Raw genomic sequence first — 25,500 nt, 5'->3', positions numbered from 1 at the left:
CATTTCATGCCATTGCGCCCTTTTTACACATGTTAACATGCCTTTTGTGTAATTTGATTGCTGCACTGGACTAAGTATTCCACATTAGTCTGTATGGGTGGTGGCTGGCAATGTAAATTTCCGATCGCTATTTGCATTTTTTAGTCCCGAGGACACATAACTCTTGAAACAAAATTTTTGTTAGGGGGTCTAAGCAGGCGCAACTACTGTAAAAATAAACCGGTACAGGATTTGTACCAGAATCTCTTACTTGCAAACTTAGGGTATTAACCATTACACCAACAGGTCTTAAGTTCTCGCACTTGGTCATCGCTTGTAACCCATTCCCATCTTCTTTCTCGCTCTTCAAGGTTTTTTTTTCTAGCCACGTATACGTTGAAGAAGTAGAGCTTCTTGTCAAGCTATGTCAAGCTTATCTTATTCACAATTTACATTAGGTTGTTCTCTCTCAACCTTCTGATACTTTTCGAGTAGCCTTCGATAAGGAAGGAGTTCTTGCAGCTAAGATTTTGGGAAACGCTCAAAAATGGTTTTTTTCCCAAAAAATAATGCATCGAAACCGATCAATTTTTCCATAAGGCTATATGAACCTAAAAATCATCATAGTCGTTAGAAGGACTGTGACCGTTTCCTCCAAATGTCCTCCAGAAATGGATTGTGATATTATACAAAAACGAATCATTTCTCATGTTTTAAAGACAGATTCGTAACTTGGCTTGGCATTGATGGCAATTTCTCACAAACAAGGAGTCGCTCCCGATTTCCAATTAGCTGCCAATTTGAAGGAAGATGACGAAACGAATTTGGGGGACCCGAAAAAGTTGTTGCAACAGTTATCTGATAAATACAATGCACAGAAGAGCATGTATATGGAAGCTAGGAATTACTACTTCAATCTCAATTTGTGGGTTTTCTACATGCCCATATTGGTGGTACAAGGTGAGAAAAAAACATCTTGCATCTACTCTTTTTCGAACCACCCGGAGTCGTATATAATCCCCCTAATAATTTTAACTTGTCATAGAGAACGTTTCCATGTTGGTGATTGACTTCTTTGAATTGTAAACGCATTTGTGCAATTTTATTAGGCACAAATTGAAGACACGGTGAATTTGCGGGAGATGAACCAATGATGGCTGATTCTATCCATTTATTTTTTAATCTTTGACAAAGGTATTGTTATTACCAAACAATTTAATCTGATTTAAAAAAATTGGAGGTACAAGATGTAATATTGGAGCCTATCACTTATAAAAGGAAATTAACATAGTTTCCAAATGTTTAATACTGGAAACAGATCAAAATCGCCATGTGAGTATTTAGCAATAAAACACAGACTTATAAAAGGTCATTAGTACCAGCCCTGCACACGTACTAACTGCTCTTTGAACACATTGTCTTTTAAACTAAATGAGCTCACGTCACTGCTCTTATCTTTTGGATCCGCACATAGCCAAGTTTAAATTAGACTAAAGAAAAAACGAACACTTCCCGAAGAGTAAATTAATTATTATTCTATAGCGTGTCCTATGAAGTTACAATAAGCGAACGCTTCAAAAACACTGTCTACATTGCTCAGACTAGTGGGAGTAATGAGTGCATTTTAAAAAAGTTTTCTTGGGCAGTGAACAAGGAATATATGTTACAAGTTTTATAATTCTTATTATAAACGGTCTTGAGATTGTTCTTTCCATAGAAGTGCAAGTGATTTCTTACCTCTCTTAAAATGAGAACCAGAACTGACATTATAGGCCTTATTGAGAATTAACTATTTTTGAGACAAACTAACTTCAGCAGCGTAAAAGAGCAAAAATTTGAAAGCAGCAGAGTGACAACGTAGCGCACTCTTCACCAAAAAAACCGTTTCATTTCATTTAATCGATCTTCGGGGAAATACAGTCCCCTCGCTGTTGAGCCTAGCTGACATTCAGCAGAGGACAGAATCTATCACAACCGATCATGGGAATAGATTATCCAAAAATGATAACCATTTCTTTTTCTGTATAAGTCATGCTCACACCCCATCTTAAAGCATGGCAAAATGTGATTACCGAGATTCGAGGTCATCTCTCATTCAGAATGGATAATGGAAATATTCTTAAAGCTATTTGGCGGACCCAGGAATTCTAAGCGAATGGGCGTTTAGCAGAGAAAAAGTGAGAATTCTAGCTGAATGATTGAAGTTTATGGGACAACAACCTGAATGGTTAAATTAAAGTACAATGAAAGAAATGCCGAATTAAATCAGTAGTCGTTGCTTTATTATCTATATTTTGCGATTGGGTTGTGCTTCACTCTGCCTCTCCGTGTCCGCAGCTCCCACTACCGAAATAAGAAGGGGGATGAGGGCAGTTGCGACTAAGGACAGACCTTCGTTACTTTGCAAAAAGTGCTGGAAAACTGAGTTTTACTTACTGTTTTTAAAACTGAACAATGAGAGAACGGGAATTATTCAGCTTTCTTTTTTTTCTTATTCTGTCAGACACCCATTCGGCTAGATCGACATAGTTGTGGAAAGTCTATATTTATACACTTCTGTTTTTTTATACACTATATTTTTATTTATGTATACACTTCTGGATCTCCTGTCTTAGATCGCATTTAAGCATGATGTACAGAACGATAATTGAGTTACAGAATGCGCAGCCGAATAAAAGGTTGTCAGGAAAATGTTGGTCAGCTCTGCCGAGAAATTTAAGCGACAACTAATGCGACAATTAGAATGCGACAAATAAATTTAGCCGACAATTAAGTACCATCCCTACACACGTACTATTTGCTCTTTGAACACATTGCCGTTTAACCTAAATGAGCTCACGTCACTGCTCTTATCTTTTGGATCCGCTTGTAGCCAAGGTTAAATTAGACTAAAGAAAAAACGAACATTTCCCGTTGAGTAAATTACTTATTCTTCTATTATTAAAAGTCTTAGCGCTAGCCTTTTTCATTTATTAAATTTGCAGACAAAGTCACTTTTGGATATCAGCATTGGGATCGGGGGGGGGGGGGAGAGACTCTTCAAAAGAAAATTCGCACATACAGATTTCCTGGCCCCGCCACTCAATGAATTCACAGACAGACTGAAACAAAACCTTTCAAACAAAGCGTAACATTGCTTTTGATGGGATCTGTTATTGAACAGGAAAACAGAAGATAATTGAAACTCTTGATCAATTTTATTGCTCTACAGAAGAACTGGTACATTAAAGGTCAGCCGGGCACGTTTGAAGACGAATTACAAGAAAATAAATTTATCAGCAGTATGAGAGATAAACATTTAGAAATGGAACTTCTAAGGAAAACATTAAGCTCATAGGGTTCACTGGAATCAGCTTTACGTAATTAGCTGACCAAAAAAACCTACATATATCAACCTCGTTGAAAAACTGATACACACCAGCGATTTTTGCGCAGGTATGGGAAATAGACGGGAGAAACCACCTTACGTTCAGGAAATCAACTCCCAACACCACGGAGAGAGATAAACTGAGCCGGGTCTGTGGAAACAAGCGGAAATAAGAACAAAACATCAAGCACAATGACAGAACAAATGTAATGAGTAGGGATCACTAAATCATTTTGCTGAGATGAAAATTATCCAATCGAAAAATAGAGTAAAAAAGGCAAAACAGCCAATAGAGCCAAGAGCAAGAATTTGTAGAAATGATGATTGAAATAATGAAAGAGCTTTTAGTGGAAGAGGACAAAATACAATTGCAAATTGATGGAATTTAGCTATATAGACTACTGCTGAAAAAATGCCATCTCTGGATTCACAGTTCCTCTAAGACTGAGAAAACGCAATAACTCTAACGCCCAAAGATTTCGCACTAAAGAAATCAGCAAAACCCCCAGTTTTTGAGCAGTTAGAACTGAGTATTAAGAAGTGGAACAAGACATTTTTGGTAGAAACCAGTTCCGGAGCCTTGGAATAACAATCTCAAAACTAAAAAAAAAAGACTTTAATTCAATACAATATTGACCAATACAATATTGAGTATCAATACAGTATTGACCAAGCACTCCGAAATAAAAACCAAGTTTCGATGCTCCTTCACGCGAATCGGCAAAGCAAAGAACCATAGCTTAAAATCAAAGTTTTATGAAAAACATAGATTAATTCAACTAAAAAGTCACGGGATATCATTTACCTTGCAGCCAAGGATTGAAAAAGAACAACTTTTGTTAAAAATCTGCCATAATGGCAAATTGGAAACCTGCTTTTACCAGCTCTTCATAGCCCCAATTGTGATTACGGTCAAAATAGACAATCTATCAAATCAATAATGAACTAAAAAATAATGTACAGATCGAATCACAAGAATAAAATGCAAATGAAGCACGAAACGGCACTACTGGACAACGTGGCACAGAAAGGCGGTCTGAGAACAAGGACAGGGTCGCATTGTTTAGCTGAATAGATTTAAAGTACGCATTTAGAGAACAACTATTTGTGATGGTTTCAAAGAAACATCAAGAAAATTAGAAGTTTTCTTTATTAAAGTTTCAAAGAACGAAAGAAGAACTTACCTGACGAACTTTATTACTGTGTCGATAAGTAATGGCCAAAAAACTAAACTCAATTCTAATTTTGTTTTGGCGCTATCATTATCTTATTGATCTATCAATCATATGTCAGAAGTAAATTCTCCCAGCAACAGAAACCAGATTCTAACATCCACCGACCTCCAACTAATGAACTCGATTGTACCCAAGCCCTATATGATTCTCATGAAATGTTGATGAAAATAGAAAATCACCTCCAGGATTCGGAGTTAAGATCTATTCACATGCCAATCATGTAAAATATTTTTTAGCTAATCTAATTTTTCTCTGTATATTTTCGCATAGATAACTACTATAAATACAAGCTAATTTTTGTATATTTTAAGTTCAAAATTTAATTTAAAATTCAACTTATTGAATTCTTTGACCCGTGTTATCGACCACGACAATGGTGTCCAGACCAGCTACAGACAGACGAATTTTCGATCTACAGAAAATTTGTCTTTTGTGGCGAAATGTCGCGCAGAGAAGAAAGAGGACAAGGTCAACAACAATAGTACTGTACAAGACTTACAGGCAACCAATCTTTTCCTTGGTATGTGCGGGCAACATGCAATTATTAAACTTAGGAGCCTAATGAGTTCTAGGAAATTGATAGACACTCCGTATAAAGACATCAGATTGGCTATTCAAAATTATATTTCTCCTAAAGAGAGAGTAGTAACGGCAGAAAGGGCTTTCTGTCCGTAATACAAGGTGTAGGGGAGTCAAACGACGACTTTCTAGCACGTCTTAGAGAAGAAGCACGCTATTGTGACTTCGAAAAACTGAAAACGGCGGCCAACCCCGAATAGGAGTTGGTAAAAAAAAGTTTATCTCAGGTTTGAGGGACCCTGAAGCAAAACTTAGACTACAAGACGATATTAAAGCAAAACCAGCTATGTCGGTTACTGAAATGACCGAGAGCTTACAGTTCAGAAGTCAAGCAATGGCGGGGTTCTTTCGCAAGAAGGACATCCAGTCATATATGTATCGAGAAAATCGACTCCAGCGGAGCAAAATTACTTGAACATATAGCGGGCAGCACTTGCAATTGTGTTTGTGGTCACAAGACTAAAACAATTCCTTCTTGGAAGACGATTTACCCTACAGAATGACTACAAACGACTCAAATATCTCTTTGCACCAGACGAGGAGATCCCAAAGACAGCATCAGCGAGAATCACAAGATGGGCAAAAGCTCTAATGGGTTTTGACTATGAGTTGAAGTACACGCCAGGAGAGCATATACCCCATGCAGATGCTTTGAGCAGATTGGATTTTGACGAACACTAATTGGACAACGATTGAGTGTGCTTCGCAATCAATAACATCTACTTTGCCCAGAGTGATTTGGTGACCCAAGCAGAAATCAAAACTGAACCTGGAACAAACAGACTCTTCCAGGACATAATGAAACGAATCAAAAGCAGGAATTGGAAACAATGTTCAGAAGCGGAAAAAGGATTCGAACAACAGAAAGATGCAATTACTTTACATAATGGAATCATCTTCAGAGGTGTTGTTCCTTTCATTCCACCCAAATTACGACACTTGGTTTTGGCAAAAGCGCATGAGACACATCCCGGGAAGAATGCAACTGAGGCATCAATCAGAATGATAGCATGGTGGCCTGGCATTACCCAAGACGTTCAACACTCTGTTCATTAATGTAAGAATTGTCAAATGAACAGGCCTAGCCTGGGAAAACAGTCTCTACGTGGTCAGAAGCCGACGTTTGGGAAAAACTCCACATGGACTGGGGTTATGTTAAGGACCAATGCAATATCTTAGTAAGTGTTGACGCGGGTTCTGGTTGGATAGAAGCTTAAATATATCTTAGTCAAATCTTTGCAAGATTCGGAATACCAAAAAATTTAGTATCAGATAATGGTACTGAATTTGTAAGTGGTGACCATAAACAGTGGTGTGAATCACTGGGAATTAAGAAAATGGAATCACCCGTCTATCATCCAAGAGCTAATGGATTAGCTGAAAGAGCAGTTCAGACAGTGAAGCGGGCACTTCAAGCGTGGAGTCCCAACCTTAATGTGTCATTTGGAGCATTCCTGCAAAAGGGAACTGATGACACATCGCAACACTTCAAAGACGAGGGGCAAAACTCCAGTTGATTTCATTTTGGGACGCAGAGTGAGACTACCAGCAAGAGCAGATTTCGACATGTGCGAACCCATTCTATTCAAGGCCAACGAAAAGACAAAGACAGTTCCTGCTACCTTCATCATCAGGAAGGGTTTGAACACATCTTTCATACAGCCCGAAAACTCAGCACGGACTATTCTAGTGAGCGACAACCAAATTGCGCTACTAGACGAGGACAATGTGAAAACTGAACCAGCAGTGGAGGAGACCATATCTCAATCAGAACAACAACTTCAGAATACAGATGTGGGATCTTCACTTCAAGATGAAGCTTCTGCAGCCACATCATCTGCAGGGCACCAACAATCTGAAACCTCAGAGCCTTCACCAACATCAACAAGAAACAGAAAATAACCCGAGAGATTTGGAGAACCTATACCCACAAACTTGCTTAAAATAGGGGGGAGGATGTCATGGTTACAAATAAACTTCAAGAAACTTAGAAGTTTTCTTTATTAAAGTTTCAAAGAACGAAAGAAGAACTTACCTTACGAACTTTATTGCTTTGTCGATAAGTAATGGCCACAAAACTAAACTCAATTCTAATTTTGTTTTGGCGCTATCATTATCTTATTGATCTATCAATCATATGTCAGAAGTAAATTCTCCCACCAACAGAAACCAGATTCTAACATCCACCGACCTCCAACTAATGAACTCGATTGTACCCAAGCCCTCTATGATTCTCATGAAATGTAGATGAAAATAGAAAATCACCTCCGGGATTCGGAGTTAAGATCTATTCACATGCCAATCATGTAAAATATTTTTAGCTAATCTAAATTTTCTCTGTATATTTTCGCATAGATAACTACTATAAATACAAGCTAATTTTTGTATATTTTAAGTTCAAAATTTAATTTAAAATTCAACTTATTGAATTCTTTGACCCGTGTTATCGACCACGACACTATTGCATACAGAAACAAGTCAATATTGTAACTTCAACACGATTGGAGACAAAGAGGGAATGCAGATTTTCGAGCAGATTTTATAAGCTGACAAATATGGCCGCAGATTTCCCAAAACACAATTGACAACAGTTTAATCGGGTTAGAAATTAAACACTGTTTCCGAAAAAAAACATATTAATTTTATCCAGAGGAAGTCAAGAAGAATTTCTTGGAAAACTTGACGTGTTTGCAGAGTTTGGAGGAAGAAAGTTTGTAAATAAAATTACAGAAATGCTTTTGTTCGCAGAAAAAATAGCAAAATAGCTAGGAAATGAGATTTCGAAACCAGGTTTATTGCCTGTACACTGAAAAGCGGACGTTTTAAAAAATCAACTTCACAAAAACAGCCACACAACTGAAATAGTTCCAACTAATAATCTAATAATTTCATTCTAAACCAGGCGATACATTGCCAAGCATTTAAAAATCTAATCTAAAAGTGTAACAAATTCGTATTGTTGGAAGAACTTGAATGGCAATCAAAATGGAAAGTTCCACTAAAACAGAAACCACACGCTAATACAGTAATCTGCCGGGAAAACTAAAATGCCTGGACTAGGGGCACCAATGGAACAAGTACTCGACAAATGGAAAAATGTTGCAGTCCAATCTCGATTCCCTAACATTTGTGAGACGTACAAACGAATTAGAGCTACTTGGAATAGTTTGTTCAAACATAAGCAAACATTTCGATTAGTTGTGAATAGTCGAAAGTTTCAACTAACAGTTTCAACTAATTTGCTCACAGAGCACTGATAAGCTTAACACAATTGATAAAGAACAAAACGCACCAAAAAAAAGTGTAAGAAGTTTCGTTTGACTGTGAACCATCTGATTCATCTGATTGGTAGATTGGTTCCGTTTGACTTGAAAACTAATCGCACCCCATGCAAGAAACTGGCGTTAGTTGAATACATCTCCAGAGAGCTTTTCAATGTTGTAACGGCAATTGAGGCAGAAGACGAACATTTCGAAGTTGCCATTCTCGAAATTCGCAATACAACAGTTCATTAAAAAGCTGCATTTAGAGCTAATGGACATAAAAAAGAACAAGGCGGCTCGGTAATGTGCGATGGCACATAAGGTTCCGACCCCGCGCATCCACAATTTTGGCATAATTGTCTACCAAATGAGGAACAGATAGAAAAACCCAAAAATTATTTTTTGCGAATCCCAAAAAAGCCCCAGTCTTTTTCAAAAAATTCTGTATGAACGATAAGATAGCCTCCAAAGCAAATAACTCAGTGGAGTAAAAAATGATGCATTAGATTGCTATAATATGTCAATATTAAGAAAGTGAGTCAAGACGAACAGCAAAATCAAACAACAACAACAAACATTAATTACATCAAAGAATTTATGTCCCTCTTAAAAACTAAATTTAATAACAAAGTCAACATACCGTCAGATAAACCTAAAACTAAACAAAAAACTTATAAATCACCAGAAAACATATGCGACCAGTCCATAAAAAAGTTTGGTGACAATTATACAAAAAAGAACAAAAACAGTAATTTAAAAAAATTAACTTATTTTTTTGAAACAGTTAACTTCAAAGTGATGAAAACCATTAGGAATCAATTAATATTACCACAAATTTACGATTACCACTGCTTCTATAGGAGGGTATTAGGACCTGTCCTTATTCAATTTTTAAAGCGGCTAAAATGAACAACAAAGAACAAACAAAATTTGAATTGAAACTTGCCAGAAAACGCTGTCAAAACCGTCAAACCAAATTTTGGCTCTCAAAATATATTTGATTGCGCCTTCTTCAAACAGCTATAATGTAGTACGTGGCCATTCATTAGTAAGACTAGGTAACATGAAGAAAAAAAGCGAAGTGCTAAAGTATGTAATACTTTTAATTTTTTTTTCGAAACAAAATTACATTCAATGTCATGAAAGGCATTAATTACAAAAACAGCTATTTAAATAGGGTCGTTTATTCATGAAAAAGAAGCCCTCGAGACCTGTAATTATCCAGAATATTTCTTGCATCTACAAAAAGAACGTCAAATATGACAAAAATCAAATTAATTTACTTTTTTTGTGAAAAACCGGTGTCGAAGCCAGTAAGGTCATAACAAATTCCTTAAAAAAAGATTTTGGGACACCAATCCCTGTTCTTCCTTTGACACCCATAATGTCATATTTGACCTGTAATTAACTAACGAGATTAGGTAACAAAAAGAAACATAAAAGGAACAGAAGTGCGATGTTAAAAAGTTTTTTTTTTAAATTTTTGGAAAACGATTGTTTTCAAAGTCATGAAAGCCATCAGCTATCTACTGTCAGAATATCGGTCCTGCTATTCTTCCATGAAAAGCCAATGAAAGCTATCACTATACAGGAAATTTCATACGACCGAAACGACAAAGTTTAAATGACAGTTAGAGACAAAATTAAATAATTCAATTGATTTCTTCAAGAAAGAGGCGTCGAGGCCGTTAAAACGATGATGTATATCTTTCAGGATTTTAATATGTTCAATTGTTCCTTATTCTGAATGCTAATAAGGTGACATGAGAACTGTCAATAATGTGATAATGTGACAAAATTAGAAAACGTGAAAAACTGGCAAATAACAAAATAAATTAAGCCATTATTTATTGAAAAGTCAATTAATTTTAAAAAAAGAAACAACCATAAACTTTCAATTAAAAAACTAAATGTAATAGCTTGGAGCTGCTTAGCAAGCGAATTGGTTGGACCTATCACGCCTGAGCTTTGATTTGATATGTTTTGTTCTTAATTAATAAAAAAAAGTCTTTTTTTTTAAAAAAAAAGACTGACTGATTACAACCCGATTTTTTTTGGAATGTTAACAGTCCAAGAATGGCCCAAAATTAACCCTGCTAATACTTATTGTCCGTTAGGAACAATTGATTTTTCGAATGTGGTAGATATAGATAATTTATTAGTTGAAAACTCAAAATAAATTCTGCATTTTTGATAATCAACGAGTAAAGTTAGCAAAAAACGGCAAAGTTTTAACTACAGTGCACTCTCAGCGGACACTGAAGTAGAAATAGCTCCCATCTGAGTCTAAAAAGATTGTATGAGTGTTGTTTGGGGGTGTACTGTCGGCAAATTTAATCAAAGTGGACTAAAGTAGCTTATTTCGTGCTGTTTTTGATGAAAAAGGCTAAATTTTGAAATGTTTATCCAGATTTTTTGACCAAAAAAATAAATCAAAACAATCAACAATGCTTGTTCGTCTTCAAAAATAAAATCAACGACACTATTTTTAAAAATTATAACAAATTTTAGCAAAATTGACGAAAATTTAGGCAAAAATTCCGGAAAATGCGAATAAAAACAACGTGAATTCACTTTTCTTTTCTCAGAAGTTTAAACCTCGATAACTCTCTGTAGAAAACGAAAAATAAAAAAATCTTTTTAATTCCATTTTCTACGCTGGACGAGCTTTCGAATGATACCAGTCTCAACTCTCTACGATGAATATATCGAGCAGCGAAAATTCACGGAACAAAAAAAAACCCATTTGAGTATATAGTTCCTCCCCCCTCAAGAGGGTCGGAACAATTAGACAAACACCAGCAGCGAATGAAAAACGTGAAAGCAACTAGGGGCAGATTTTGATGAGAAATAAGCCACATTACCCAATACAAATATTTCGGACAAAAAAAGCACAAAAAGAACAAGAAACCAATTTTCTGATCAGCCAATATTCAACGAATCTCGCCCAAAAAACAAGCAATCATTGAGATAGAACAACCAGAAGGAGCACTTGGAATGGGAATCCAAGACAACCAAAGTTGACACGAAACATCAGTGCAGAGACAGAAAGTGACGAACAACGGGGAAAACAGACAGTCAGGAAGAGGAGTAAAATATAAAGACCGCATAAGAACTAGGAATAACCATCGATTGAGTAGAATTTGAAGCGATCTCGACAAGCAAAAAACACAAGGACATCACAAATTAGACTCCCGATAGAAAAACATGGTTCCTCAAACGTCTTCGATGAGGGAGTGATAGCATAATGCTAAAAAGCTTGCAGCTATCAATAAGACAGCACCAGGATTAAATGAACGCGCTAGAAGAATCACAGAAGAAATTAGACAAAAGGAAACCCGTCCTGACCACTCAACAGATGACGAGGACCACTCAACGGACCAATGATCAGATGCTTAATCATACAAAGAGTGTTAAAATACGTACAACCGACCAAGTATCAGAAATCAAGTATTAAATCTATCAAATTATATCAAACTGATATTTGTATTACTTAGAGCAGTAATTCCTTATAAATTTTCAGAAAATCATTAACTGAATGTATTCATGATTTCCGTATTCAATTTAAAATGACCCAAAATTTGTAATGTTCTATTGGAGACTTCACAGGTTGAGGTTCAAACCGAAATGGCCTCTGATCAGACTGATTTGTCCTCTGATCAAACTATAGTGCGCTCGAAGCTCCGTGTGCGCTTGAAAACCTCCTCTGATCAGACCATTGTGCGCTCGAATGCGCCTCTGATCAGACTGAAGTGCGCTTGAAATCGCCTCTGATCAGACTGATGTGCGCTTGAAATCCCCTCTGATCAGACTGAAGTGCGCTCGATATTTCCTATGGTCAGACTAAAGTGCGCTCGAAATTGCCTCTGATCAAACTACAGTGCGTTCAAAAGAGTTTATCAGAGAATGGATTTGAACACGAACAAATCTCTCAATATTGTTATAAAGAATTCATTTCATGAAAATTGATGATTTCAGTAACATATTCAACTAAGGAAAAGCCAGTTCTAAAAGTATTGCCGGATCTTTTCCGTTTGTGCCCCCCCCCAACTTAGTGGGCGCATATTATTTGCGCCCTACAGACGCACGTGCCATATTTTACATAATGATTTACTGTAAATGGGGGAGCATAGCGTACTGGGAGGGGGCAAATTCCATATTGCCAATGAAAAGAAAACCCAAATGCAGAAAAAAATTATTGAGCATGCCATTAATTCATGTTTTTCACTGAATAGATGAACCTAGACAGCTTTTTGTAAAATCGTCTTGATCTACAGTTATTCCTAAGTCTTTCAAAAGGGGACCGGCAGTTGCTGTCAGCTGGACCCCTTGTTTCCGATCAACTCATCAGACTCTCGATGGGTCTCTGATCAAAATACTGCTGTATCGTTGACTCTTGGGAGAGACAATATCTGTCAGTGAAAAAAAAACACGAAACTCTCAAAAAAAAATAGCTCCAATTGGCCTCTGATCAGACTAGTCTGTGCCCACAACTGCATCAACAGACCGAAATGACCTCTGATCAGACAAGTTTCAGACCACTGTCTAAGCAAACGTGCTCTCAAAGCCTTTTCCAGACCATGTAATTCGAGTGCACGGTTAACACGTGTGCGCTCGAAAATGGTCTGATCAGAGGTCACTTCGGTCTGGCCACCTCGACCTGGGTTACAATTATACCATATAGTACATAATATACCAAATAGTACCGGAAACAGATGAAATTTGTTATGTGAATATTTAGCAATAAAACGAAGACTGGTAACAAGTCAAACGCAACAGCGCTAAATAAGCAATTTTTATAATTTGCATCGTAAAATTTTTGTCATTTGAGTTAAATGAATTCAAGTCACTGCCCTTAACTTTTGGTTCCGCATGTTGCAAGGATGAAATTGTATTATTGAAACGGACGCCTGTAGAAGATTAAAATACCCTTTTCTCCTATTTTTGAGTTCCTTAGCAGTAGTAGTCCTTTTCAGTTGCTACCGCGGGCGTTAAATATTTATAGCCTCGCAAACCTGAAATTGGAAACAGAATAGAAGCTAAATTATTGTCCAAATGGTCCATTATAGAAGCCCCGTGATTAGAGCTGTTCGCAATTGCTGCCGATCAACACAATTAATATCACCTTTTTCGTGATTCCGACAGTTGAGGGCTTTTCAGGTATCGATCAAAACAGTTCTGAGTGACAAGGTAGCGAGACATTTTGAAAGCAAATTTAACATGGTTATAATTAAGAGTCATAAAAAAACCATAGAACTTAAGATTTTTGAAATCAAAAAGGAATGTTGATATCAACTGGAGAAAAAAAGTGGCAAAAAAGAAAAAAACCAGGCATTCAAACCTACTGAGTGACCCGGGAGATCGTGAAAACATTTGCTATTTGACTTGGCAGGTCAAGAATATACCTATTCTGGTTGTGCGAAAGCACGTTCTATGAAACGGAACCAAAACGGACCCCGAACCCACACAAACGCACCCCAATCGCTCAGTGTCAGTATCCAATATCAGTAACAGCACCAGTATGCAGTATGTATTTAGCTGTTAACTGGTAACGTGATTTTTCAACATGCATTTCGCAAGCTTTTTGCATTTTGCTCAGTCAGTTCCATCATTTTCAAAAAAATTCACTGAAATGTTTTTTACTATGAAACTACGTTGAACACTCTGAATAGTTTTTCTGAATTTTTTTCTGGACAGAATGACCTACATTTTGATGTGAATAAGCTGTTTCAGTGCTGGTTTTTAATGATAATATTGAAATAGGCAGGTTCAGTTCTGAAACATTCTGGGCGGTAAGCACGAAATGACAATAACAACTATTAGGTGACAGCAATGATCCATCAACAAAATTCACTGAAAAAAATATTTGAAAGCATTATTAATTATGAAGTTAGTTTCTGAATAAAGCTGCAAGATCATTCTTGTCTTGGGTCTCCTTTTACGGGGTCAGTTTAGAAGATACATTATTGGTAAAAATAAAACGTTGTTCTCAAAAGAGCTTTAAAGTTTCCAATACCTATTATACTACATCTTAACAGCGTTCCATTGTCAATTTAGCATTACAACGAAGGGGAAATTTTGACCTTACTTCAGTGGGTTAATAATTCAGAAAAAATTTGTGAATATTTTTCACACAACGAAGTTTGGGGAGAGGGACACAAACAAAATTGTCTAAGGAAAGTATAAAATATCAAATTTTCAAAATTATGTTGGTAAAAACAACGTAAGAGACAATTGAAGATAATCCAAATAAGCCTAGCAAATAGCAAAAAAATGATGTTGTTTTTGGGCGCATGTGGCGTGATGTTAAACAGTAACGCAGTCGCACAAAATAACCAGAACATTGTTGTGGAACTAAGACTTTTTCTTTGCAGGAAATTTTCAAGTGGTAATTTTTCAAGTGGTAACTTGCGTTTAATTTTTCAAATGGTAAATGTTTCATTGTAGAAAGTGATTGCCTTAGACACTCTTTATTTATGTTTTTCAATCCGTTAGTAACTCGATACCTGAAAAAATAACAGCTGAATATAAACATAATGAACAATGACACTAGTAACCAAATTAATCGCCTTTGCTTTCATTGGTTTTTTTGGCGTTACCAATTCTATTTTTCCTAATTTTTCGACGCAACCAATATTATTTTTGCAGTTTTAGAAAAGAAACGAAAAAAACACTGTTTTAAAGAGCTTCCAATCTATTTAAACCCAATTTAATCAGCATCAATTTTTGCTGCTTCAAGTTACAGATTGGGGGAAATTGTTGGCATCATGTGATTCATTTTGGGACAAAATACCGCGGAAAACAAGCACTTTGTTATGGTTCTGTGGTACAATAGTACATTTTTAGTTTGAGTTCATTAATTTGGTGCAACCAATTTAGTTCAATTTCTGTTTAACTTAATTTAGTTCAATTTCCTTATTTTAATTTGTTCATTTATTCAGTTTAATTTTGAAGATCAAATCTGATGATTTCATACTTGTTAATTTGTTTATATCCTATGCATGATCATTTGTCTGTTCACCTTGTCTCGTGATTGTCAGTTGCCGCAATTTAGTAATGTTATCTTGTGAACAATTTGTGAAGCAGTTTTGTTAATCTTGCCTAATTTCATTCTTCTCAATTTCGTAATTTAAAATAGTTGATTCTCTCTCTTAACTAGATTTCGATCCGCCAAAGTCTAAATTCAGACGCATAAAAAATTTGGTATCTTTCGCTAAGCGAAATACCCGATAGATAGTTGACGTGATTTCGCATCGCCAAATCAACCTAAATTTTGTAACTCAAATAATCAATATTTGAATAACAAAATAAAGCTTGAATTCGCTCCGCCAATTCACTCTTAAATTGGCCGAAATAAAGGACGCTAATTGGCACTACGAAACAATTCAAATCTACAGATTGTAAATCTGTACGACATGGCGCAGTCAGCTCGAGAATCGAGAAAAACACCGCTGTCGATAGAGCCATTTTGGGAACGACCAACCTCAGACCCACCGATCAGATTGGAGAAATGGAGAATTCAATTAAAACTAGCAATTCTCGCTCGCGAGAACATAACTATAGACACATTGCTTCAACCCAAACCATAGTCAGTTCGCCTACCAGTGGAACCGAAGTACGAAATGCCGATTGACGACACAACCGAGGAAGCAGAAAGAGAACGTAGAGTAAGAAACAACCAGCTGAAGCTACAATGGGAACTAAAGTGTCAAAAAATAACCGAAGCGGGAATACTATGTGGGGAGCGTCCTTGGAATCTGTGCGATCAGAAATTCGTGTCCCTGTTGTACCTCAGTATTGGTACTGAAGGAAGATGACTATTAACACAAAAATTCCCGCACGACAACGTTTATGATTTGACTACTCTAAAACTCTGGGAAATGATGGAGATTGCCTTTATCCGCCCAAGAAACATCACATTCGATCGATTTGTGTTCTTCTCTCGGAAACAAAAGAAGGGCGAGACTGTAGAGCAATTTTACAGCATCTTAAAAGAACTAGCTGAAAACTGTGACTTTGAAAACCGTGAAGAAGCCATCATCAGGGACATTTTCATCACTAACATGCTAGACGATGACATTCAGCGAGAGCTTCTAAGGGACACAGTCGAACCAGAGAGGGCACTCAGCATTGCAGTAAACATGGAAATGGGTAATCAGAATCAGCAAAGAATTTCATCTAATAACGGCGCAACTGGCAGTACGGTAAACACAGTACAACAATTCAATCGATTTCGCGGCGCGGGAGCACGAGGACCTCAATCAAGCAGAACAGTCACAAACCGTGCATCCATTGGTCAATGCCGTGGTTGTGGTCAAGTCTGGACACCTACACATCGTCAGGTTTGCCCCGCAATGGGTAAGAAATGTAATCACTGTGGTTTGCAAAACCATTTCGCTAAAGTTTGTCGTCGAAGATTTAATTCTTCAAGAAACACTCAACAAACTAATCGCATTAACAATATAGATACGGCAGAAACATCTAATCAAAATTCTAGCCAGGAAAGTCTAAACGTCAATTATATCAATTATAATGCGCAAATCAATTCAGACTATGATTCTTCGGATGATAATTACGTTGCCACTATTGAAAATACGAGTTCCCCAAATTTGACACTGAAAAATTTAACACTAACAATTGGAAACACAAACTGCGATTTACTTCTAGACTCTGGTAGTGGTTGTACCATTATTAATATGTCACTCGCAAGAGAAATAATGCTCAATTGCGCTCAATCACAATGGTCGGAGAAAAGACCATTGGAATTGAAGTCATTTTCGAATGATATCGTCCAACCTCTTGGTACTTTGAAAACGCCGGTAAAATGCAATGATTGGAGTATACAGAAGGCGAAAATAACAGTTGTATCCGATGGATTTAGACCAATATTAGGACGGGACCTTTTTGACCAGTTAGGTATTACAATTTCTCAGAAGCCTTGCCCGCATTCTGAAGTTAATAATATAGATCCACCTTGTGCAATCAAGAAATCAATGGCAAAGGAATTTCCTGATTTGATATCTCGAATTGGGAAATCAAAAAACCACACGGTCAAATCAAAATTTCACAAAAATTATCGAGTAATACATCAAAAAGGACGAAAAGTACCCATTCACCTCCAACCGAAAGTGAAAATTGAATTAGAAAAACTGTTAAATGAAGGACATATTGAAAAGTTAAACAACTGTTCACATCAATTTTTCATATCTCCGATTGTCATTACGGTAAAAAAGGATAAGTCAATCAAAATAGCCCTTGATTCAAAAATCCTAAACAAAGCTATTCATAAAAACAAGTATCAAATGCCTAATATAGATTCGCTAATTCAAACGGTTTCGCAAACACTGTCAACGGCGCCGCAGGAGACTGCTTATTTCACAACTCTTGATTTGCAATACGCTTAAAGTCAATTAAAGCTACACAGTGATACGGCCCGCCATTGTAACTTCAATATAGTCAGTGGTGATATGACTGGCACATATCGATTTAAAACTGGATTTTACGGGCTGACAGACATGCCAGCGGAGTTCCAAAAAGCTATTGATTGTACCCTAGCCGGTTTAGAAAATACTTTCTGTTTCCTAGATGACATTTTGATCGTTAGTAGAGGTGGAATCGAAAAACATCTTCATTTAGTACGAAAATGTCTAATAAAACTGGATCAGGAAAATTTACGCATAAATCTGGCAAAATGTCATTTCGCAAAAGAGACGATTGAATGGCTCGGTCATAATATTACGCAGTCTGGTGTAACCCCACTTTCAAGTAAAACAGATGCAATCGGAAAATTATCGGCACCTACTAATCTTAAAAAACTTCGATCTTTTATGGGATCTGTACACCATCTTGGAAAATTTATTCCGAATTTGTCACAATTATGTTACCCCCTCCGACCATTGCTTAAGAAAAATTCGAAATTTCTCTGGACGGAAGAGCACGATAAACAGTTTTCTTTAAAAAAAGAACAAATTACGGAAACAACTGAAAATAAACATTTCAACCCGGATTTGGAAACGCGAATTAAATGTGACGCCTCGCGTAAGGGATTGGGATGTGCATTGGAGCAACGAACACCTAATGGGTGGCATACTGTAGCATTCGCGTCGCGATTTTTGAACTCTGTTGAAGACAGATATAGCATAAACGAACTAGAACTTCTGGGTGTTGTTTGGTCAGTGAACACTTTAAGTATTACTTATACGGCAAACCCTTTACTGTGATAACTGATCATAGAGCCCTTCTCTCTATTATGAGAAAAAACAGATCCAATAAATCCTATAATAGTAGACTGACGCGATGGGTAGATCGTTTACTACCATTTGAATTTTCGATTGATCACCTTCCGGGCACAAAAATGGGATTAGTGGATTATATATCTCGCGACCCGCATCAACAAGCTGCTAATATATCCACATACGACGAGCAATTTATTGTAGCTAAATTGGATATAATTAAGCGTAGCGCGAAACGCTTCTTATTAAATGCTGAAAATTACGTCGATTTCGCAGCGCGAAATCAATCTACAAATTGCGTCGTAAATAATCCAAATTCCACTAATAACTTATGTGGTGATTTCGCACCGCGAAATCCAGAACATTCTACAAGCACGCAAATTGACGACTCAATTAGCGAATTAACGATAAATAATTTAAATTCCATCCCCAAAATCGAAACAACGAACATTCCTCACTCGCTTTTTGCCTTAAACCGACCCACCGAACAGTCACACTCTAATCTAAATCATTTTCAACGCATCGCAACAAAATTCAAGAACGTATATATGATGTCTCAATCACCTTCTGACGACGACACACTGATGACTGTAAAACAATCGACCCCTTCGAGAGTCCGATTTGCAGAAGCGGGGCCTTCTACTGTTCAAGCGGCACCTGTGACCCCCATTACACCTACTACAGATACAACAGCCACTTCGCCTTCGGTAGACGACTTGTACATGGATTCCTTCAATTTCGCGCTTTCAAAAATCTTCTCAAGCTCTCTCATGGCCAGCCTGACAACAAAGGACGCGATCTTGAAAGAGATTCGCGACTGCATTTTGACGTCCAATGAAGACAGATGCAGACAAATCTCACGCTACATTCATTCCTTCTGGAAGGACTTACACGTGAAGAATGGGTGTGTTTGCATAGACGACAGAATTGCACTCCCACATGCTATCAAGGATGCGTATGTAGATGCAATCCACGCAACTCACCCTGGCACATGGGGAATGACGGATATGGCGACACACGCGTGGTGGCCATACATGCACAGGGATATTGCCACCAAAACAGCAAAGTGCAACCAATGTGTCAAAATTGGTAAAAATTTAAAACCTATTATACCAGCAAATAAATGGGCACCATTAAAGCTATGTAAAGTTCCTAATGAAGAGATTCAAATTGATTTTGGAGGACCCATTTATAATGAGAAAAATCAAGAGATATATTTTCTTGCATGTATTGATCGATTTTCGAAATTTCCAACAGCAAAGGTATTTGATAGAGCCAATGCAGATAATATTTTAAAGTTTCTTCAAGAATATGTTTTGCTACACGGTATACCCCGCGCGATTAGATTGGATCAGGCTAGATGTCAAACAGGGCATCGAATTAAAACATTCTGTAATCAAAATAATATACAGCTAATCGAGGCGCCAATACACGACCACAGAGCTATTGGTTTGGTTGAAAGACTCATTCAAACAATCAAGAATCGCTTAGCCTGTATTAAAACGGCGGCGCAAAATCAATTTAACATGAAAGCATCAATAAATTCAATAATTTATCAGTTACGAATATGTCGTCAAAACACTATTGGAATATCACCTTTTGAGGCACATATTGGCAGAAAAGCGAATACACCATTAAGCAATATAACGACTAATCCAGATTCAAAAAGTTTAACTTACAAAAATATTCTTAACAAATATTTAGATTTGGAGACTGTCAAATGGGACCAACTCATCACTGACGATAAATGGGACAATGAAGAGCGAAGCGACATAGAAATGGAAATAAACAAGGACAAACTGGGCAAAGAGGCAATGAAAAGACAGAGGGACGACCCAAATAAAGAATCGAGATTAATTTCTCATCCCGATGTTGGCCAACCGATACCAAGAACAGAATCGTCACTGGAGCTCAAATTGGCAAAGAAAAAACCACAAATAAAACGATCAAAGAAAAGTCTCGACGGTCTATACGACGTACTTGCACCAGGATCGTCAGTTATTAAAACAACCGAAAACACATCAGTAATCAAAGAACCGGGCAAGAGAGAGGTTACTATACGGAATTCTGACCTCGCAAAGTTCGGCACAAAGGCGGAACGAGAAACAGATTTGCAAATATATGCAAATAGACGCCCGAAAATCCCCACGGGAAAAACAACGGAGGAAATCATTCATCACCATGCAAAAGAACTAAGAAAAAAGTTAGAAGGTGGAAAGAAAATGAAACACAGAAAAGTGGCAGATGACGTCAGCACAGTGTCGTCCATTCACTCTAATGTAACACGCGCCCTCAGAGTAAGAATGCCGACCAAGCCAAAGATACAACAGACAACGGCGCCACGAAATCAAACCACGGAGTCATATAACGATCCCGCAGTGCCAATGGAACTACCGACCTCAAGCATCATTATCGCGGAGCCACCAAGCAGACCGAAAAGAAAAGCAGCCACGAAAGCATCCGCAGCGCTAATTCCTTCAAAGAGAAAACGCTCTGCCACTTCAACAACAGAATCGGATGAGTCTGTGAATCCAATTCAATCATGCCCTCCCACAACACCAAGTACTTCAGCAATTGGAAAACAGAAGAGACGGCAAAACATTAAAAAACAACAAATCGAAAACAAGTCCATAATTTCTGCAATACAAACGGCTGCAGCGCAATCCAATCAAGAGGAGTCAAACTTCACAGTCGGCCCATGCTCCCCAACAACTTCCTACCCCACTCAATTCTACGTCTCTCCGAATTATGAGGAACCCGAGTTATCTATGACAGTTGGCAAAGCGGAAAGGTATTATGAAAGCGAAAGCGATTAATGAGTAAAACTGACCATTCAAAACTCTGTCTAAAACATTACAGTATTAATTATTTAACAAGTACATATTTCTTACTAATTTTCTGATAAATAACATGTTATTTATTTCCGCCAAGGGGGAAATGTGGTACAATAGTACATTTTAGTTTGAGTTCATTAATTTGGTGCAACCAATTTAGTTCAATTTTCTGTTTAACTTAATTTAGTTCAATTTCCTTATTTTAATTTGTTCATTTATTCAGTTTAATTTTGAAGATCAAATCTGATGATTTCATGCTTGTTAATTTGTTTATATCCTATGCATGATCATTTGTCTGTTCACCTTGTCTCGTGATTGTCAGTTGCCGCAATTTAGTAATGTTATCTTGTGAACAATTTGTGAAGCAGTTTTGTTAATCTTGCCTAATTTCATTCTTCTCAATTTCGTAATTTAAAATAGTTGACTCTCTCTCTTAACTAGATTTCGATCCGCCAAAGTCTAAATTCAGACGCATCAAAAATTTGGTATCTTTCGCTAAGCGAAATACCCGATAGATAGTTGACGTGATTTCGCTCCGCCAAATCAACCTAAATTTTGTAACTCAAATAATCAATATTTGAATAACAAAATAAAGCTTGAATTCGCTCCGCCAATTCACTCTTAAATTGGCCGAAATAAAGGACGCTAATTGGCACTACGAAACAATTCAAATCTACAGATTGTAAATCTGTACGACAGGTTCTTTTTGAAATAAATATCGACGCTAGTTACTGTCCACAATTCGATCGGTGTATCAGTTGTTCTAATGAAGCGTCCACCTTGTATGGTGTTCCAAAACGATAACAAAAACTTTCTGCGTAGGCTGTGACTATACTTGTGGTACAATAGTACATTTTAGTTTGAGTTCATTAATTTGGTGCAACCAATTTAGTTCAATTTTCTGTTTAACTTAATTTAGTTCAATTTCCTTATTTTAATTTGTTCATTTATTCAGTTTAATTTTGAAGATCAAATCTGATGATTTCATACTTGTTAATTTGTTTATATCCTATGCATGATCATTTGTCTGTTCACCTTGTCTCGTGATTGTCAGTTGCCGCAATTTAGTAATGTTATCTTGTGAACAATTTGTGAAGCAGCTTTGTTAATCTTGCCTAATTTCATTCTTCTCAATTTCGTAATTTAAAATAGTTGACTCTCTCTCTTAACTAGATTTCGATCCGCCAAAGTCTAAATTCAGACACAATAAAAATTTGGTATCTCTCGCTAAGCAAAATACCCGATAGATAGTTGACGTGATTTCGCTCCGCCAAATCAACCTAAATTTTGTAACTCAAATAAACGATATTTGAATAACAAAATAAAGCTTGAATTCGCTCCGCCAATTCACTCTTAAATTGGCCGAAATAAAGGACGCTAATTGGCACTACGAAACAATTCAAATCTACAGATTGTAAATCTGTACGACATGGCGCAGTCAGCTCGAGAATCGAGAAAAACACCGCTGTCGATAGAGCCATTTTGGGAACGACCAACCTCAGACCCACCGATCAGATGGGAGAAATGGAGAATTCAATTAAAACTAGCAATTCTCGTTCGCGAGAACATAACTATAGACACATTGCTTCAACCCAAACCATCGACAGTTCGCCTACCAGTGGAACCGAAGTACGAAATGCCGATTGACGACACAACCGAGGAAGCAGAAAGAGAACGTAGAGTAAGAAACAACCAGCTGAAGCTACAATGGGAACTAAAGTGTCAAAAAATAACCGAAGCGGGAATACTATGTGGGGAGCGTCCTTGGAATCTGTGCGATCAGAAATTCGTGTCCCTGTTGTACCTCAGTATTGGTACTGAAGGAAGACGACTATTAACACAAAAATTCCCGCACGACAACATTTATGATTTGACTACTCTAAAACTCTGGGAAATGATGGAGATTGCCTTTATCCGCCCAAGAAACATCACATTCGATCGATTTGTGTTCTTCTCTCGGAAACAAAAGAAGGGGGAGACTGTAGAGCAATTTTACAGCATCTTAAAAGAACTAGCTGAAAACTGCGACTTTGAAAACCGTGAAGAAGCCATCATCAGGGACATTTTCATCACTAACATGCTAGACGATGACATTCAGCGAGAGCTTCTAAGGGACACAGTCGAACCAGAGAGGGCACTCAGCATTGCAGTAAACATGGAAATGGGTAATCAGAATCAGCAAAGAATTTCATCTAATAACGGCGCAACTGGCAGTACGGTAAACACAGTACAACAATTCAATCGATTTCGCGGCGCGGGAGCACGAGGACCTCAATCAAGCAGAACAGTCACAAACCGTGCACCCATTGGTCAATGCCGTGGTTGTGGTCAAGTCTGGACACCTACACATCGTCAGGTTTGCCCCGCAATGGGTAAGAAATGTAATCACTGCGGTTTGCAAAACCATTTCGCTAAAGTTTGTCGTCGAAGACTTAATTCTTCAAGAAACACTCAACAAACTAATCGCATTAACAATATAGATACGGCAGAAACATCTAATCAAAATTCTACCCAGGAAAGTCTAAACGTCAATTATATCAATTATAATACGCAAATCAATTCAGACTATGATTCTTCGGATGATAATTACGTTGCCACTATTGAAAATACGAGTTCCCCAAATTTGACACTGAAAAATTTAACACTAACAATTGGAAACACAAACTGCGATTTACTTCTAGACTCTGGTAGTGGTTGTACCATTATTAATATGTCACTCGCAAGAGAAATAATGCTCAATTGCGCTCAATCACAATGGTCGGAGAAAAGACCATTGGAATTGAAGTCATTTTCGAACGATATCGTCCAACCTCTTGGTACTTTAAAAACGCCGGTAAAATGCAATGATTGGAGTATACAGAAGGCAAAAATAACAGTTGTATCCGATGGTTTTAAACCAATATTAGGACGGGACCTTTTTGACCAGTTAGGTATTACAACTTCTCAGAAGCCTTGTCCGCAATCTGAAGTTAACAATATAGATCCACCTTGTGCAATCAAGAAATCAATGGCAAAGGAATTTCCTGATTTGATATCTCGAATTGGGAAATCAAAAAACCACACGGTTAATTCAAAATTTCACAAAAATTATCGAGTAATACATCAAAAGGACGAAAAGTACCCATTCACCTCCAACCGGAAGTGAAAATTGAATTAGAAAAACTGTTAAATGAAGGACATATTGAAAAGTTAAACAACTGTTCAGATCAATTTTTCATATCTCCGATTGTCATTACGGTAAAAAAGGATAAGTCAATCAAAATAGCCCTTGATTCAAAAATCCTAAACAAAGCTATTCATAAAAACAAGTATCAAATGCCTAATATAGATTCGCTAATTCAAACGATTTCGCAAACACTGTCAACGGCGCCGCAGGAGACTGCTTATTTCACAACTCTTGATTTGCAATACGCTTATAGTCAATTAAAGCTACACAGTGATACGGCCCGCCATTGTAACTTCAATATAGTCAGTGGTGATATGACTGGCACATATCGATTTAAAACTGGATTTTATGGGCTGACAGACACGCCGGCGGAGTTCCAAAAAGCTATTGATTGTACCCTAGCCGGTTTAGAAAATACTTTCTGTTTCCTAGATGACATTTTGATCGTTAGTAGAGGTGGAATCGAGAATCATCTTCATTTAGTACGAAAATGTCTAATAAAACTGGATCAGGAAAATTTACGCATAAATCTGGCAAAATGTCATTTCGCAAAAGAGACGATTGAATGGCTCGGTCATAATATTACGCAGTCTGGTGTAACCCCACTTTCAAGTAAAACAGATGCAATCGGAAAATTATCGGCACCTACTAATCTTAAAAAACTTCGATCTTTTATGGGATCTGTACACCATCTTGGAAAATTTATTCCGAATTTGTCACAATTATGTTACCCCATCCAACCATTGCTTAAGAAAAATTCGAAATTTCTCTGGACGGAAGAGCACGATAAACAGTTTTCTTTAATAAAAGAGCAAATTACGGAAACGACTGAAAATAAACATTTC

The 25,500-nt window shown here is 37.2% G+C and overlaps 1 protein-coding gene across 1 annotated transcript in view; it reads left to right on the top strand.

The window, feature by feature from the left end:
• Nucleotides 1-25,500, top strand: part of LOC142344155 (uncharacterized) — an 83,228-nt gene that overhangs the window by 5,312 nt on the left and 52,416 nt on the right. The window contains exon 2 of the mRNA XM_075395681.1: nt 699-939. Within this exon, the coding sequence (XP_075251796.1) occupies nt 726-939 (214 nt within the window). The 5' untranslated portion in view covers nt 699-725. The remainder of the gene's footprint in view (nt 1-698; nt 940-25,500) is intronic.

The sequence above is a fragment of the Convolutriloba macropyga genome, chromosome 8 (genome assembly GCF_964194025.1).
Source record: "Convolutriloba macropyga chromosome 8, txConMacr16.3, whole genome shotgun sequence".
Classification (NCBI taxonomy): domain Eukaryota; kingdom Metazoa; phylum Xenacoelomorpha; order Acoela; family Convolutidae; genus Convolutriloba; species Convolutriloba macropyga.
The sequence above is the reverse complement of the archived record's forward strand: the minus strand, read 5'-3'. Positions and strand labels throughout refer to the sequence as shown.